The sequence below is a fragment of the Taudactylus pleione genome, unplaced genomic scaffold, assembly GCF_031769625.1.
Source record: "Taudactylus pleione unplaced genomic scaffold, aTauple2 ptg000086l, whole genome shotgun sequence".
NCBI classification, from domain to species: Eukaryota; Metazoa; Chordata; class Amphibia; order Anura; family Myobatrachidae; genus Taudactylus; species Taudactylus pleione.
This window is the reverse complement of record NW_028284488.1, coordinates 3,601,871-3,618,684: the sequence shown is the minus strand read 5'-3', so window position 1 is coordinate 3,618,684 and position 16,814 is coordinate 3,601,871. Positions and strand designations below refer to the sequence as shown.

Genomic DNA, 16,814 nt, shown 5'->3' with positions numbered 1-16,814 from the left:
AGAGATGAGAGGGAATAGGGCCCATGGGGTAAAGTGGATGGGTGAGATGATGAGAGAAGAATGAAGGCAAGATGGGATGGGGGGATAGGAGGAAATTGGAAGGAGATATCCTTGTGGATGGTATCAGTCTTGGATGTGCAGAAGGTGGTGAAATTAAGGTCAGAGAGGGAGGAATGGACGAGAAGAGATATTGGATGTGAAGAAGGTGGCGAAGTTGTGGTCACAGACGGAGGGAGGAAGGGATGGGAAGAGTGGGAAGGCAGAGGAGGGATTTGAAGGTGGCAAAGAGGGAGTGAGGGTTGGAATATTGGGAGGAGAATTACAATATGACCGTTTTGTGAGGGTAATGGCAGAACTCTAGGAGGAGAGAAGGAAGTTGAAGTGGAGAGGCAGCATGAGAGTGTGACTTCCATCACTATCCTTCAGCAGTGTGTATAGTGTGGGAGCTTGAAGTGCCAGTGCTGCAATTCAGATTGTTGGTGGCTAAACATAACAGCTGAGGAGGAGGAATCAAGAGCAGAGGTGAGTTGACAGGGTAGGCAGCTTGGCCAGAACTGGAGAGAAAGAATAGAGTTCAGCGAAAATTAAAATAAGGCTGGGTATATGTAACCCTTTGGTGGTATCTTGATGCCCAGAACACTCCTCCCTTTATGCATAATTATAGATTTAAAATAAAGGTTTTCCACTACATAGTTGCCATGTCAGTTAATTTGGTCATTACTATTATTAAAGTTTTTGGAGTGGAGGGGCAGCAAGCCTCCATGCAGGGCTGGCGCAATGCAGTCCGCGGGGGGAATCATTGCAGGGGGGCCCCAGGCTGGAGAGGCGCCCCCCCCCTGCTTGGTTTCTGAGCACATTTGCAGCTGCACCTTTGACAGGCAGGCTGAGGTAGCCAGTGCAGCAGTGTCATGGGTAGGCCTGGCAGGGCGAAACTAAGGGGTGGTCCACAGGAACAGGGCTGCCGCGGACATATATTACATTTAAATTCAGCGGATCGGCGATCTGGCTAATAGGTGGTCCGGACTTAGGACCACCCGACTCCGGACGACTCATTAGCCAGATCGCCAATCTGCCTGAATTTAAATGCAATTTATGTCCCTGCCCGCCCAGTCAGGAACGGATTTCACTGCATGGCCTTGAGCGGGAGGAGCTAGTTCGGTCCCCTGTGCATGGCGAAACCATTGAAAAGTACAACAGATTTTGGGGAAATCAATCTGTACCCCATAAAAAGCATACTGACATAGAAAATATATACAGAAGTGTATTAATAGCCCTAATAAAAGTATTTGGGGTTCTTAAATGGTAAAAAGCAATATTTTATGGACAAAATAATTGCTGTAGTTAAATTGGGGTTACATTAAAGTAGGTGCTAGTATATTTTTATGTCTATAAAGTGCAGTTTAAAAAAAAATTAATACCCCTGCTGTAGCTACCTGCAATCCTAAAACCACCTGTCCCATCCATACAGCCCCCCCCCCCCCCAAATACCTGACCCAGTACTTTAAATCCATTTTCCAACACTTTTTACATTTTTCACTCCCAAAATTATGTCATTATTAGGGGAAATTAAGTTAAATAAAAACATATTTTTGCTAATTAGATGTCCAAAGGGTTCTGAAGCAGTCCGCACATTTTTAGACAAAAATAGGGATTTTGCATATTTTTTCACCTGCTCTAAGATGGTGAAAACAGCTCGCTGGTTTTTGTCTATGGAGTTTTCACACATGCAAAAAATTCAGCAATAGGATTGCACATATCAAGCAGGTTTGTGCGAAAAGTTTGCCCCTCGGAACGCTTTTCGCAGCTAATTGAATTCACCCCTTAATCTGATTGGTTGCTATGATGTTCAACACTTTTTCACCATTAACAAATTTTCATAAACGCCTCCATGGTATTTTCAAACTTTAAATGCTACTTAATTGTGAAAGAAATAACTTACTGCCAATTACCCTTTTCTTGGAACTCTGTTTGTATAGCATTCAGGAAGGAGGTTTAAATAGTGAATATGAATATGTAGTTTCTTACCGGGCAGCCCTCAGGGAAGCGATCTGTGGAGCACTTTAGGAAGTCTGGCCAGCCCCTCTCACGTTCTACGATGGCACAAGGGCCACGTGTAGCTTGACACAGGCCCTGACTTGGCAGCTCTACTTTTCCTGCTTCACATTTTGGCATATACACAGCACACAGCAGGGGTTGTATAGCCTCCCAGCAACGAGGAGCATTCCGTAAACCTGACACAGAAACACAAACAAGATTAGTTTTAATGAAACAGGCATAATACACTAAAGTATGGAACACTGGTATATTACACACGTAGCACTGACAAAATGAGCTGTGAATTTCTCGTACAATCTGCTCAGGTTGGTATTCTGTCTCACCATTCGTTTAGTGTGCTCTGATTCACCAATGACATGAATACTGCAATCCAACTCAGAAGTCTGATTAATGGCTAAGTAGTAGCACAGTTTAGAGGTAATAGATCACACAGATTGTTACACTGAATTTAGTAGCACCATGCCAAGAATGAAAACACTAAGGGGGGAGTGCACTTTGCAAACATACATCTTCGCTCACTTTCCTTTGCACCCCATCAAGAAGCATTACTTACTGTACTATACGGGTTGGGTATGTAATGCCAACAGTCAGGATCCCAGCGGTCAGAATACCGACGCTGGGATCCCGACCTAACCCTAGCCCTCCCTCTTTGGTGCCTAAACCTAACCACACTGGTGCCTAACCCTAACACTCCCCCTAGTGCCTAATCCTACCTCCCCGATACTTACCTTTGGCTTGCCGACGGTTGGTATTCTGGCGCCGGGGTATAGTCCATCGGCATGCCATGTGGAGGCATGCTGACTACATCCCATACTATACAGCATACTTTTGAAAAAGCTCTTCAGGGTGATTGTGAAAGCAGCACCTACAACCACACGTTAAAGTGGACGTGTACTGCTACATCTGAGAGGTGTGTCATAACATTGTCTTACATCCAAATGTAAATGAGCCCCAAAGCAGTTAGTAAGATCTACTTGGGGATGAAAACACACTGATACTTTTTAGAAAATGCATGTAGCCATAGGGACCATTGTGCCTTATACCCAATGCAGGGAAATTATACTAATGAACCCATTTGAACTAAATATCTTATCCTTTCTTATTTTTATATAAAACAGCTTCATAAAGGGGGTAAGGTGCTGTCAGGGAGATTGTTTCTATTTCTGGGAGTCTCCCTGACAATTAGGGAGAGTTCGTAAGTATGCTATACAGTAGTGTGAGCAGGCGGCACAGTGGTAATATCTGGCTACACAGTGTCAAGAATTGAATCTCCCCCTCATATTATGAATAAAAAAACAGAGCGTAACAAAGTGGTTTACTGAATAGTCTCATTGCCATTGGATAAGGTCCTGGTATCCACAGCCAACAGGGAGATTGAGCATCCTGACAAAAGTCCTCTTGATATGGTCCCAGAGTCCTTTCTGTCCCCTTCTCACGAATATATTTTATTAAATAAAATTAGGGTATACAGAAACCAAATAAGTGTGAATTAAATAATTACAGCTAGAGGGAGCTGACTAGGAGGAGAAACAAGATTTAAGTTCCACCACATTTAGGGGGAACCAGTTAACTCATACATGCATATACCTCCCAAGGGGATCGGTATGAAATACCGCCGGACCAATCCCGACGCCGCAAGCCTGGCACCAGTGAAGATCCCAACTGCACTAAAGGTAAGTACTAACTAACCTAACCCCCCCTCCCTAACCCTCCTTAAGGGGTGCCTAACCCTAACGTCCCTCCCTAGTGCCTAACCGTCACCCCCCTCTAAGTGCCTAAACCTAACCCTAATCTCGCCCCCTCTGGGTACGCCTAACCCCAAATCCCCCCTCGGGAGCCCCTAAACATTCCCTTTGCTTTGTAAAACCAGAAATGATCTTTTACTTTCCATTTGGAAACAGAAAAAATTGAAATCTATGGAGTAATTGTTAATGTAAAATAAGTTTATTCTTTAAAGTTTGATTCCTCCCCCCCCCCAGCTTTTGTTCTAGTAAATGTGTCCAAATTATGTTTCCATCTGGCTACTAATCACTCATGTGCACTTTTTCTCTATTTTTTCCTTGGTTCATGCCATTAAAAACTTAAGTAACATTATGTTTGGGAAACCAAAAATTTTGTTTACATAGAACTCAACTTCTAAAGGTTTCCATTCCATACACCGAAAACATGCACCTTCAAATAAGCAAAACAAGGGGGTCCATTTAATAGCTAAACGTCTCGCCTGGAGCATATTTTATTTTGTATCACAGTAATACTAAGGAATATGCCGTTGGAATTTAACATAACTTTACCTGTCCAGCAAGGTCCAGAGTTGTCTCCCTCTGGCACGGCGTCCTCTGCTAACTCTGCAGGCTACCTGCTAATGACTAAGGCTTGGTACACATTAAACTATATGTGTACCCAGAGATCCGACGGGCAGTACACATTGCAGGAACGGGTGCATGCCCGCCGATATGTCAGCTCCTGCAGCATCCCGCTGCATGGGGTCATCAGTTGCATCATCAGATTGAGCTGCATGTAGGGTCGACCTGATGATGGAACGGGCGACCAAAAGGAGCACTCATAGGCCGACATAGTGCTTACACATTAGACGATATTAACAATCAGACCGATCCGTCAGAGCGGCCAAAATATCGTAAAATGTGTACTCACCTTTATGAGCAAGTCGGCCATCTGCATTGCACTTCAACCTGGCGGGGACTCGGCAAAGCCTGAAGGGCTTTTGCTGGGACTGCAATGCTGCAATGGGGATCGTACCGCTAACACCATCTATTCTATAGATGATGCAAGCAGTAAAGTCACAGACAGCAGTAGCGCACTGCCGTTTGCTACATATTGAACAGAGGTCATAACCACTTCAGCAAGTGCTAAAGGGTTTATGACTTGTTCTTAAATGGAGCCTATTCTCTGTAATTTCAGGTATGGTGAACAACGAGAAGCAAAACAGGCAACATAATGGGGATTAGTAAAATCATTGAACTGACCCACAGTGTATGAATATTATATATATATAATAATCCAACCACAAAGTTTCTCTGCAGATTATCAATCTGGGGCTCCTCTGTGAAAACCTTCACTTATAATAAGAGCATCTGTGTAGAGATTTGACTCTAATGGCGCATACACATGGGAAAGATATCTTTCAAAGATATCTATCAGTAAAGTCATCCTGCCACATCTCTGAACAGGCAAAGTTGACAATATCGTCGAAGTTGGCCTACATGCATGGATGATGAAAGATATCTTTATCGTCCATGCGGGAACGCTCATCGTTGGTAGATTGGGAAGTATATAAAAATGAACGATAACGATATGAACAATATCATAATCGTTCAGTTTTATCGCTCCGTATGTACGCACCTTTAGGTAATGCCATCTCAACATTACATTTCCTAGCAGCTTTTCACTGCTTAATAAATTTATTTAAATCACTGTCCCCATATGGGGTTGTTGGTAAAGTGCAGCATTAGGGTAAGGCTGAAAAAAAATCTGATTTCTCAAGGTTAACCCTTTGTTAAAAAAAGAAGTGAGGATAAAGCCATTTGCCCTAACAAAATGGCTCTTTACCACTTATAAATAGAGCCTTATGTATAAGTCAATGACGCAACTTTGATCAGTTTACTAAAAATAATGCAGGTACCTTATTACTCCATTAACCACCGCCAACTGCAAGTTCTAATGCATGTTAACCATCACGTCAGCTGCAATGGCATTTGACATGTAGTATCAATGACATAACATTGACCGAATACAAGTAAATGGAGCAGGTGTCGGAAAAACAGCAGCTCAACCTATGAACTCCCGAGTCCTGACAAATCCCTATACTAGAAAATATGCGCTCTTTGGATCAAAAGGGTTCCATACCTATATCAAATTAAATGCATAAGAAATTAATCTCAAATTTATGTAAATGCGGATTGGACATTGGAACATTTCTGCATACATGGTGGAGCTGCCCGAAGCTTGTTCCCTTTTGGATCAAGATAAATACCCTTGTTCAATCCATAATGGACTTACATGTTCCTCTCACTCATAAATACTTTCTCCTACTGATGGGTGTACCTGATGCCACTCACCATCAACATAAACTATGTCACTATGTGTCAGTTAGCAGCTGCCTGGGAAAAAAAAACATAAAACAGTGGTCCCAAACGTATAGTGTACAAGTACCTTATATCTATGTGGATTTTATTTGATCTTATTGTTTTACATTACTCATGCGTATTATTGTTGTACCACTTGTCTTTTATGAACCTCTGCAAGAGTTATTTGCCTGTTGTCTCTCATCTAGTTAAATATAATTTCCTTATAAGAACAACATTCTACTAAAAGAATGGATGTTAATGCCAGTGCATAAGGAGATTAAAGTAGTTGGCCTCAATGCTAGATGTGGTCACCCACCAATAATAATATAGGGGCTGATTCAGTGTGCACACAACATGTTTTCCATACAGATCTTTTAGCTTTGTGTGTCCTCTGTAACTTCCCGCATGCAACTATCATCAAATATGTGTGATTTAGCTTCATAAGCAACTCCGGGCCTGATTCAGACCCGCTCACGAGCGCTCGCAAGAGCGTCGGTGTTGGCCCAGTGCGCATGCGCACGACGAAGGTGGCTCCGTCGTGCGCATGCGCGAGACCCGGATAGCGACGGGCAAGCCGTCGCTCCGGGTCTCGCTACAAAGGGGGCATGCTGTCGATGTTGAGTGACAGCACACCCTTTGGTGGGTGTGCCGGGGGCGTGGCTGCCCAGACGGAGGCATTCCATGGGAACGCCTACCGTCTAGGGCCGGCCCCACTGACATCACAAGTCAAGTGATGTCAGTGGGTGGACTTCTTGCTCTGATTGTGTGTGATAGGTAGAAATGCAGGATGTGCTGTGTTGAGCATAGGCAGAGATTTGTCTGATTTTGGATGGATCTCTTGCACCTAAGATAGGGCTATTGCAAATGTGCACTGAAAATTATGACGATCTCTTGAATGGGGTGGGTTCGGGATCCCGACAAATCTCTGTAAGTATTATAACCCTAATCCCCCCCCACCCACAACCCACCTCTCCCGTAGCCTAACCCTACCCTTAGAGCCTAACACTCCCCACTAACCCTAATACTTACCTCCGCAATCTGATGGTATTGTGACAGTCGGGACGCTGCTGTTGGTATTGTGACCATCGGCGTGCTGCCTACATTCCTCTTCAACTCTTGGTGCCCATACATGGTGCGACATAGCAGCCAATCCAACAGATTCGTACGATTTTGCTGCTATATCGTACTGCTTATGGGCATGATATCGGACAGAGCGTGCACCCGTGGGGTCGTACATCACACCCCCAGATCTTACTGCAGTTTAATTTTATCTGGGGATGCGATGTACGATCCCACGCAGCGTTATGCGGGTGGGGGAGGGGAGTACTTGCGTATCGGGCGGTCGGCAACCCGATCGCACAGTGTGTGGGGACCGCCCGATATGTTGGTTGTCGGATCCCCCGTCGCATGGTGCACATCGCCGTGTATGGGCATCTTTAGGGCAGCACAGACGGTGTAATGGTAGCATTACTGCCTCACAGCACTGAGGTTGTGGGTTCAATTCCCACTACGGCCCTGTGTGGAGTTTGTATATTCTCAATGTGCTTGCGTGGGTTTCCTCCGAGTACTCTGGTTTCCTCACACACTCCAAAAATATACTGGCAGGTCAATTGGCTCCCAACAAAAATTAACCCTAGTGTGTGTGTGTGTACATGTGGTAGAGAATGTAGAGTGTAAGGTCCACTGGGGGCAGGGACTGATGTGAATGGACAAATATTCTCTGTAAAGTGCTATGGAATATGTGTGCGCTATAAAAATAACTGGTGATAACAACAACGGAATTGATGGGGGCAGCAGGACTGCATAGATGTGTACAACTCTTCATACAGGCGAATATCTGCATGTATTTCCATGCAGGCAATGTGAACGACTTGTGTGTAAGGCTGAATCAGACCCATAGGGTTTAATACATATTTATATTTCCTTTTATTATTTTCTCCAGGCAAAAAATGATAATTTTTAAATGAGTTTTTTTGCACTGATACATATTTGGATTTGAACCAAATTCCATATATGTGTGTGATCATAGATTGGCCATCCATGTTACAATGTATGATGTACACAACCCAATAGTGTCACTCTGCACTAGTATTTATCTGCACATTTATTGACATTGTAAAGTTTAAGCGAAATTCATCCAAAACAAAAACTGCAGATCACTATTACCACACATTGTTTCCCCATTTGACACACTATGTACATGAAGCTATCATTTACATTGATGTAGTTAACAGAAAAAGTGAACTTGATGAGATGGAAAGAATCCTCAATGCATAAAAGGATCAGGATTCATGTTCTCAGCAGTCATTTTAAGCATCCGGTCAATAACTGTAGGAGTGCAGCTGTATCACGTGACCCCCTCCTCCTACTACTACTACTACTACTACTAGCTAGAATGGAAGAAAGACACAACAAATAGATAGCAGTGCTGCTGATTAATGTGATTGTGTATAGCCAGTGACAACATAAAGGACCAAATACCCCTCAGTGCAAACTATTTACACAGATGCAAACAGCTGATTCCATTCTTCAAAGGAAACCAGATATCTGCAACTAGACAACAAATTGCACGTTATTATATGTACAACTCTACGTTTTATAACTTGCTTGATTCTTTATACATCAAAAGAATACACACAAAACAGCAGCAGCAACAATCTGAAACACTTTTTCAGGAATAAACTGGACTTTTTTGTAAACAGAATGTTTTGTATCCAAGTAATAGCACTAACACAGATGCGAGTATACATTAACAAAGAAAAGGGACCGCTCTGCTGTGCTGCTGCACGTGCAATAGATAGATCGTACAGCCAGCAGGATAGCTGAGAGCACACTGCAGAGGCAATGTATAGTCCTTATAGTCAGGCTCATACTTACCAGACCACAGCAGCAGCTTATCAAGAGCTTCTTCCTGGGAAGAGGAGTCCTCAGCCAGGACAGTGGAGGTCAATCCATAGGGTAAAGTAGAGCCAAGACAAACGTTATGCTTGAGGGATTCACAAGTGGTGGTCCTCTTACACCTATCCATGTAAAATGACTCATTGAACTGAGCCCCTCCGGATCCAGAAATGGAAAAGCTTACCCCCACAATCCAGCCTAGCCACAGCACCATGGAGGACATCTTTAGAAGAGGGGTGAGAAGGAGGATGGTGGCAGAGAAACTCTGTACTGACTTTCCAGGAGGAGCACAGAGCTGAAAATTCATCAAACTTCTCCACCTCTGTTTCTTTCCAGCAAATATCTCGTTTCAGTAGGATGGGTGCTTGGTTAGCCCACTGCAGCCCTGCAATCTGCCCTTCTCCATTTTTTTCCCAGAGCTCTGATCATTTAGTCAAAGCTATACAAGAACAACACTTTCCAAAAGTTCTAACTTTAAACCAAATCAGAACCATCCCCAATTATCACCCTCACGGATCAATTCTCAGCCAGATAACACTTGGACGCAACTTGTTGGGGTCTTGGATAAAAAAAAACCCTCAGCTCCTCCTGTTCCCAACAAAAACTTGCAGGAAAGGGATTTGGTGAGAGGAGTGAGGTGTAATCTGATCCCGGCGATGGGATCTGCAGCCTCCTCCTCCTCCTCCTCTCTCTCTCTCTCTCTCTGGGGCTCTGAGCTTTGCATCTCACTCACTCTAATTCACACTAAGGAAAGTGGCTTTTTTCACTCCTCAAGCACAAAAGATTCTGCACTTACTTTTTCTCTGTTCACCTGAAGTTTATACCCTGCTATGTGTATGTGGCAGAAGAGCCTCACATGTTGTGCTCACTTTGTATACACCATTTTACTTTTGTTATTCAGTTTACATCAGAATACACGCCCAACATATAATCACATCGATTCCGGCCAGTTTCAAATTGTATTGATTTACATGAATGTTATTTATTTCACTAACGTTCCCTCCTCAGGCTGGGAATGCAGTGTGACGTGGTCCCCTCCCCCTCACACAACAAAGGGTACACTTTCCTTTGGACTGCAGTCAGGATAGTGCCTATGCCAAATACTTCCTGTAACTCACAGACGGCTTTCCTCAGAATATATCTATCGATTTATCTTAATAATGCTCTTCTAGAACTGCAATGTTGCTTTGCTGTAAAATTCATATTGAGAGCAGAGAGCCAATGGAATGTGCCTGCTGGTAGGAAGAGACCAAAAAAAAAAGTTTCCCATTTTCCCCTCCCCAAATACAGCCAAGAAGGAAAGTGGTGATTGGCAGGACAATGTGCTGAGATCAGATTTAGCAGCATCTCTTCAGCCATCCTGGGCTGCCAGTTTCATGCTGAGACATCTGAATAATCTGCAGGGCACACAGAAGGAGCACATTCATTCTTTTCAAGATCCATTGAGAATGTTGCAGATCAGTTACAGTATTTCAGGTGGCACTTCTAGTACAGTTCCCACCATTAATAAGTAATGTGTATTTTATATAACCTCATTTACATACATATACGCTTTTTAATCAATCTTATGTTAATATATATTCTTGGAAGCATTGGCGTAACTACCATAGGTGCAGCTGCTATTGGGCTCAGTGCTGAGGGGGCCCATCTTCCTAGTCAAAGTTACATGTGTTCTATAAAATTTTCACCATTGGGTGGTACATAGGAGCCCTTACAAACTTTTGCTATGGGGCTTCAAATACCTTGTTACGTCCCTACTTGGAAGTATTCACATAATTTTTCTTACATTTGTCTTTATGGGCCATATTCAATTAGCGGCGAAAAGCTGTTTTTTTGCTAAAACGTTTCGCCTGTGATGTCATTTCGCCAGTGGAAACTTATCCCTGTATTCAATTGTTGTGACTTTTCGCCGGTGCAAAAAAACACTATGCAATGTACCCGGCAGAAAAGTTTCACCTATAAATAGCTGGCGGAAAAAATTGCAGAATTGCGGGTTTGGGGTGCAAAGGTGGGGAAACCACCCTGCACTCTTAGGACAGGTCCCCAAAGGTAAACTGCGTAAAAAAGATTTAAAGGACACCCCAAAAATTACTTTGAAAAAGGGGGCAAAAAAGTTCAAAGTTGGGGTACAAACTTTAAAACTAGCGAAATAGACTTGGGGGGTGTCTGGGAGGTGTATTTTTGACTGCATGCTGAAGGTGCGCTTTTAACACTTTTTAAAACCTCACTTCAGCGATTTTTAACCATGCTAGCACCCATTTTCATGTACCCCAAATTTACTGGGACTACTTATTTTTACCAAAAAATCCTGCAAAATGCTATTCTTCACCACTTGTGCAAAGATGCAAAATAGCACCAATTGAGAGCATTTAAGCACCCTAAATACCTCCAGCAGGTCTATTCGGGGGTATCCATAGTGATCCCCCATGTCAGTGCATCTTTTAGGGGGTGTCAGGCTGATTTCCCCATTTCTTCCAGCACTTTTCGCCTGTTTAAGTTTCGCCGGGACGTGTTTTTGCATCCTTTTGGAGTTGAATACGGGGATAAGCGGGGACGCGGGCGATACTTTTTCACATGCAAAACCAATGATGTCGGTGAAAAGTCCGGCATGCGAAAAGTACGGGACTTTTCACTTCTAATTGAATATGGCCCTATATCTCCTAGAGGCAAATTCAATTAGCCGCGGTATTTACTGCGGATTTGTAGCAGTGCTCCTTGCAGTGACATTATCGGGGGTGTAGGCCGCTCCCAGGTGTCACCCGCAAAAGGGTGACACCGTTCTGACTCCCCCTCTGTGACAGGAGCAGGGTACTGTAGCATTAAGTGCAACACTCGGCTCCTGACACTGTGAAGGAGACTGCACTGCACACAGGGAAACTCCACCCCCCCCCCCAGTAAGCATGGTACCATGGGGGTTCGGGCAGTGAGACCATGCCCCTTCCCATGTGGCCACATCCCTGCCCAGAGGCCACACCCCATATTAGGTGGCGCACAATTTTGCCGCGTGCAAAGCATCCCACCCCGCACCGACTGACATCGTGGGGAGGAACGCCACTGGCCCCTTGATAGGAAAAATGTATAAATAGCATAATTTTCAATATATACTAGTGTCCAAAAAGATGCACAATTTTACTACTATTTTTTTTTAGCAAACATTTTACTGTGTTTTTCTCAAATTGTGAGGTGGAAAAATTTTGATATGCAACATTAAAGCATGTACTTCCTATTTTGGTCCTGTTGTATGCACACTGATTAGACAGTTGATTGGGGTTGGCCCATAAAAATGCATAATGGGGTGTGCACCTTTTACAGTATATGCACTGTATACTAAAATAAGCAACATTACATTTAAAAATTGATGCGCACTTTAGATTTTTTGTAATTCATAAATAACCCAAAGTATCTGTGTGGATCATAACAAAATTGACCTATACACCCTGGAACCTCACACTCAGCAATTGCCTATGTTACTACAGTATTTCTGCTATTTCATCTTATGCTGGGTACACACTATTACGAGCAGACCCATCGCCGTCCGAGCGGTAAACTATACACACTTGCCAATAGGCCTCTCGATATGTCTGGCCTGGCATCACAACTGGGTGAGCATTTAAAGTTGCCTGCACAGTTGTGATATCAGTGTCGGTGGTCCCTGCAGCCAGTGAATGGGCGATCGGCGGGTTGCCTGTACACAAGGACAGAACTATCTGCAAGGCCGGATTATCAATGGGCCGGTGGAGCTGCAGCTCCAGGCCGCCCATCAAAATAGGCCCACAGCAGAATCGGCTGTGCTGCTGAAGTCAGGTTTTTTTTTTTTTTTCTACTGCTGCACCAGCCTGCCTTGCCAGCGGCCGTCCACTGAGATTGAAACGCTAGTGAACCAGAGATGAGGCGCGGAGGAAGGCATCACTAACTGTCCCTCAGTGCTTCCTCTGCGCCGCGCAATTTCGTGAGTGCCGCTCCCACCACCACACCCCCGCTAAGCAGGAACTTATTTCTGGGAAGGGGACGGGGCGAGCTGACTGGGTTCCTGATACTGACTCTCCAGTATCAATTTTGCAGTGCAGCTGAGACGCTGACTGCTGATCAGGATTGTCCTGTGGTTGCTGATCACTGAGCCTCAGTCAGTGCTTCTGTAAGGTATGCAACCTCTGACAAAATTTTTTTTTTTTTTTTATCTAGTTTCATAAATGTGTGGATAATGTGATGTGTATGTACATAGAGAGAGATACTGTTTGTGTGTGTGTGTATATATACAGTCAGGTGCATAAATATTGGGACATTTACAGAATTTTCATATTTTGGCCTCTATTCACCACCACAATGGCTTTGAAATGAAACAAACAAGATGTTCTTTAACTGCAGTCTTTCAGATTTAATTTGAGGGTAATTACATCCAAATCAGGTGAATGGTGTAGGAATTACAACGGTTTCTATATGTGCCTCCCACTTTTTAAGGTCCTCCCCTTCACTGTGACTCCATGCACTCCACTCCCTGCCATGGCTTCATCTTGATCCCCCATCTACCCCATCGCGGCTCCTTCCCAACACACCCCGGGCTCCCTTAGTTACTCCAGCACAGGCCCTATCCAGTCTGGGAACAGTAGGGATTTGGTCTTTAAGAACATGTGATAGCCTTACACAACTATTATGTATATATGCATAAATGAATATATATATGTATATTATATATGTTTTATATGTGTGTGTGTGTGTTCACCATTACGTGCTATAGACCATATTTTAAACTATAGGGGGTAGTGACTCTTTCAAAATGAGCAGGTTCCATAGAAAACACTATAGCCAATAGATCTTGCTGTGTTAAGTTCCCCATACATCTGCGACGATCGTCACGATGTAGCTAGGGGATCGGAAACGCCGATCCGCCGGTCGGAAATACTGACAGGCGTTCATCGATGTTCCGCGATCCGTCACAGGATCGATGAATTTCTAAATGTTAAATTTCACCGATCTATAATTTTTTGATCGCGATCGGCATATCTGTGAAATCCAACATGTTGGATTTCAGCGATCCTGCGATGCCGGGTTGCAGGATCGCTATAACTCGACGATTCGTCGCAGATATCTGGGGCCCTTGAGCTTCTGTTCTTTAGCACAAACACTGGCAGGTCTGTGAGCAGAGAGGATGGTGCTGTGCTGGCAGGGTGAACCTCACTGACACAGAGCGGGGACAAGCCTGTTGGACCATACCTACTCCTGCCATTTTCAGTCAGACTCTAGATTTCCTTTCTCTGTGAAGTGGCACAGATAGGGCTGCTTTGTCCTACCCCTTTCTGCTCCTCACTCGCGCCCCAGTTGTGAACGTTCTCTGGCTCCAACCTGTCATGGACTTAAAGTAAGTATGGGGAGTGTGGTACCCTCAGGGGCACATACTTGGGCAAATTTTTACACCTTTATCCTCCACCACCCCATTTGCTTTCACTCACTGCTGTCAGTGAGCCACAAGCTGGCATTGCAGCTGATGCCCCGCAAAACTTTTGTTCCACAACAGCTGTGAGTGGGTGGGGGTTCTAACTTGGATTGATATAGAAAATCCCCTGATAAAATGGGTTTCATTGTGGCATAATGTGTATTAGCGACACTACAATGTGGCATAATGTGTGTTGTGGGGGCACCACAATGTGGCATTGTATATTGGGGACATTACAATGTGGCATAATGTGTATCGGTGGGCTCTGTAATCTGCATCGGGGGCACTAGGATGTAAAACAATGTGACATAGTGTGTTCCGGGGGTACTAAAATGTGGTATAAGGCCTGATTCTGAGTCAGATGGAGAAGCGCATGCAGCAGCGTCTATTGGTGGTCTTCCACCTGCGACTTTATACAAATGTCGCTAAAAACTGTTTCCCTTGTCTACATTCGTGCTGCCAAATGCACTATCAAGCGCCCATGCACGCTGTAATACAGAGCGGTGCATCCATATACACCACCATCAGTCGCACCACCCCTATGGCAGGTGCAGTTTCTCCATCTGACCATGGCCTCCTGTGCCTGCGGCTGAGCGTCTGCGTACACAGCCAATCTCACTGACACTTGCGTAACATGCCCATTACACAAACCGGTTTGTGTGTATTTCTTGCCACCTCCCAGTCACCACACAGGATCACCCATCACTTTTCCCTGATACTGTGGGTCTCAATCACAAAAGCACCATTTGTATGCATGCACACAGTGTGCCGCATGACACCCCCTGTGTAGACCACACACCCACAGCACTGGTCACCCCCGCTCTCCACATGGTAGTCACATCCCCGCCGTGCTGGCCACACCTTCTGCGGCAGCACAAATAGGCCCATCAGAAAGGTCAGCTCCAGGTCCATGTGGACCTTAATCTGGCACTGACTATCTGCGGTGCAGCTGGTGCATTGCACCGGGGCCCGTGACAATGAAGGAGCCTGCAGCCGGGCAGTACTACTAATGAGTCAAACTAACTCATTATTACAGTACTCTGTGGCCAACCGCGGGCCATAACAAAAGAGGAGGCGGTCCAGCAGTCACCCTCCCATCCCTGCCAGTGACCCTGCCTCTTCCTCTCCATTCTAGCACTGTGTCTCTCCTTGAGTCCTTTCCTGTGCTTTGGAGCCCAGCAGGGACCATACAGATCCTCTTCCTGGACAGGTAAGTGCCAGTGTCATCTAGGGGGTGGTATACAGTATGTATGTAATGGGGAAGGTGTATTAGTTTTTCTGGTAGGAGGGGGGGTTGGAGTGAGTTTTAATACTGTCTGTGGTGGGGGTGGTGTATTAATTGTGGGTGTGGGTGTGGGGGTGTATTAATGTTATGTTGTGTGAGTGGTGTATTCATATTATCTGTGTTATAACTTATGTGGGTCACTGATGTTCTCTGTTATATGCTGCTCACTGCAACGCTCTGCATTATATGGCGCTCACTGCAATGCTCTGCATTATATGGCGCTCATTGCAACGGTCTCTGTGTTATATGGGGCTCACTGCGACGCTCTGCATTATATGGCGCTCAGTGCAATGCTCTCTGCATTATATGACACTCACTGCCTTGCTCTCTGCATTATATGACACTCACTGCAATGCTCTCTGCATTATATGACACTCACTGCAATGCTCTCTGCATTATATAACACTCACTGCCTTGCTCTCTGCATTATATGACACTCACTGCAATGCTCTCTGCATTATATGACACTCACTGCCTTGCTCTCTGCATTATATGACACTCACTGCAATGCTCTCTGCATTATATGACACTCACTGCCTTGCTCCCTGCATTATATGACACTCACTGCAATTCTCAGCATTACTGGGCAGTTGCTGTGAAGTTCTCTGCATTATATGGTGGTCACTGTGACACACTGCATTATATGACACTCACTGCAATGCTCTCTGCATTATATGACACTCACTGCCTTGCTCTCTGCATTATATGACACTCACTGTGATTCTCAGCATTACTGGGCAGTTGCTGTGAAGTTCTCTGCATTATATGGTGGTCACTGTGACACACTGCATTATATGGCACTCACTGCAATGCTCTCTGCATTATATGACACTCACTGCCTTGCTCCCTGCATTATATGACACTCACTGCCTTGCTCCCTGCATTATATGACACTCACTGCAATTCTCAGCATTACTGGGCAGTTGCTGTGAAGTTCTCTGCATTATATGGTGGTCACTGTGACACACTGCATTATATGGTACTCACTAAGACGCTCTCTGAATTATATGGCGCATTATATGGCGCTCACTGCAACACTTTCTGCATTATATGGCGCTAC

The 16,814-nt window shown here is 44.6% G+C and overlaps 2 protein-coding genes across 2 annotated transcripts in view; one reads left to right on the top strand and one right to left on the bottom strand.

The window, feature by feature from the left end:
* The window catches only part of SMO (smoothened, frizzled class receptor), a 39,259-nt gene extending 29,498 nt beyond the window's left edge, over window positions 1-9,761 (bottom strand). Inside the window, exons 1-2 of the mRNA XM_088468878.1 lie at window positions 9,018-9,761; window positions 2,026-2,231 (exon numbers count right to left, since the gene is read on the bottom strand). Of these exons, the coding sequence (XP_088325004.1) occupies window positions 2,026-2,231; window positions 9,018-9,345 (534 nt within the window). The 5' untranslated portion in view covers window positions 9,346-9,761. The remainder of the gene's footprint in view (window positions 1-2,025; window positions 2,232-9,017) is intronic.
* A 672-nt stretch (window positions 9,762-10,433) lies between these two features.
* Window positions 10,434-16,814, top strand: part of LOC148529111 (uncharacterized) — a 57,694-nt gene continuing 51,313 nt past the window's right edge. The window contains exon 1 of the mRNA XM_088468843.1: window positions 10,434-10,514. Coding sequence (XP_088324969.1) covers window positions 10,487-10,514 — 28 coding nt within the window. The 5' untranslated portion in view covers window positions 10,434-10,486. The remainder of the gene's footprint in view (window positions 10,515-16,814) is intronic.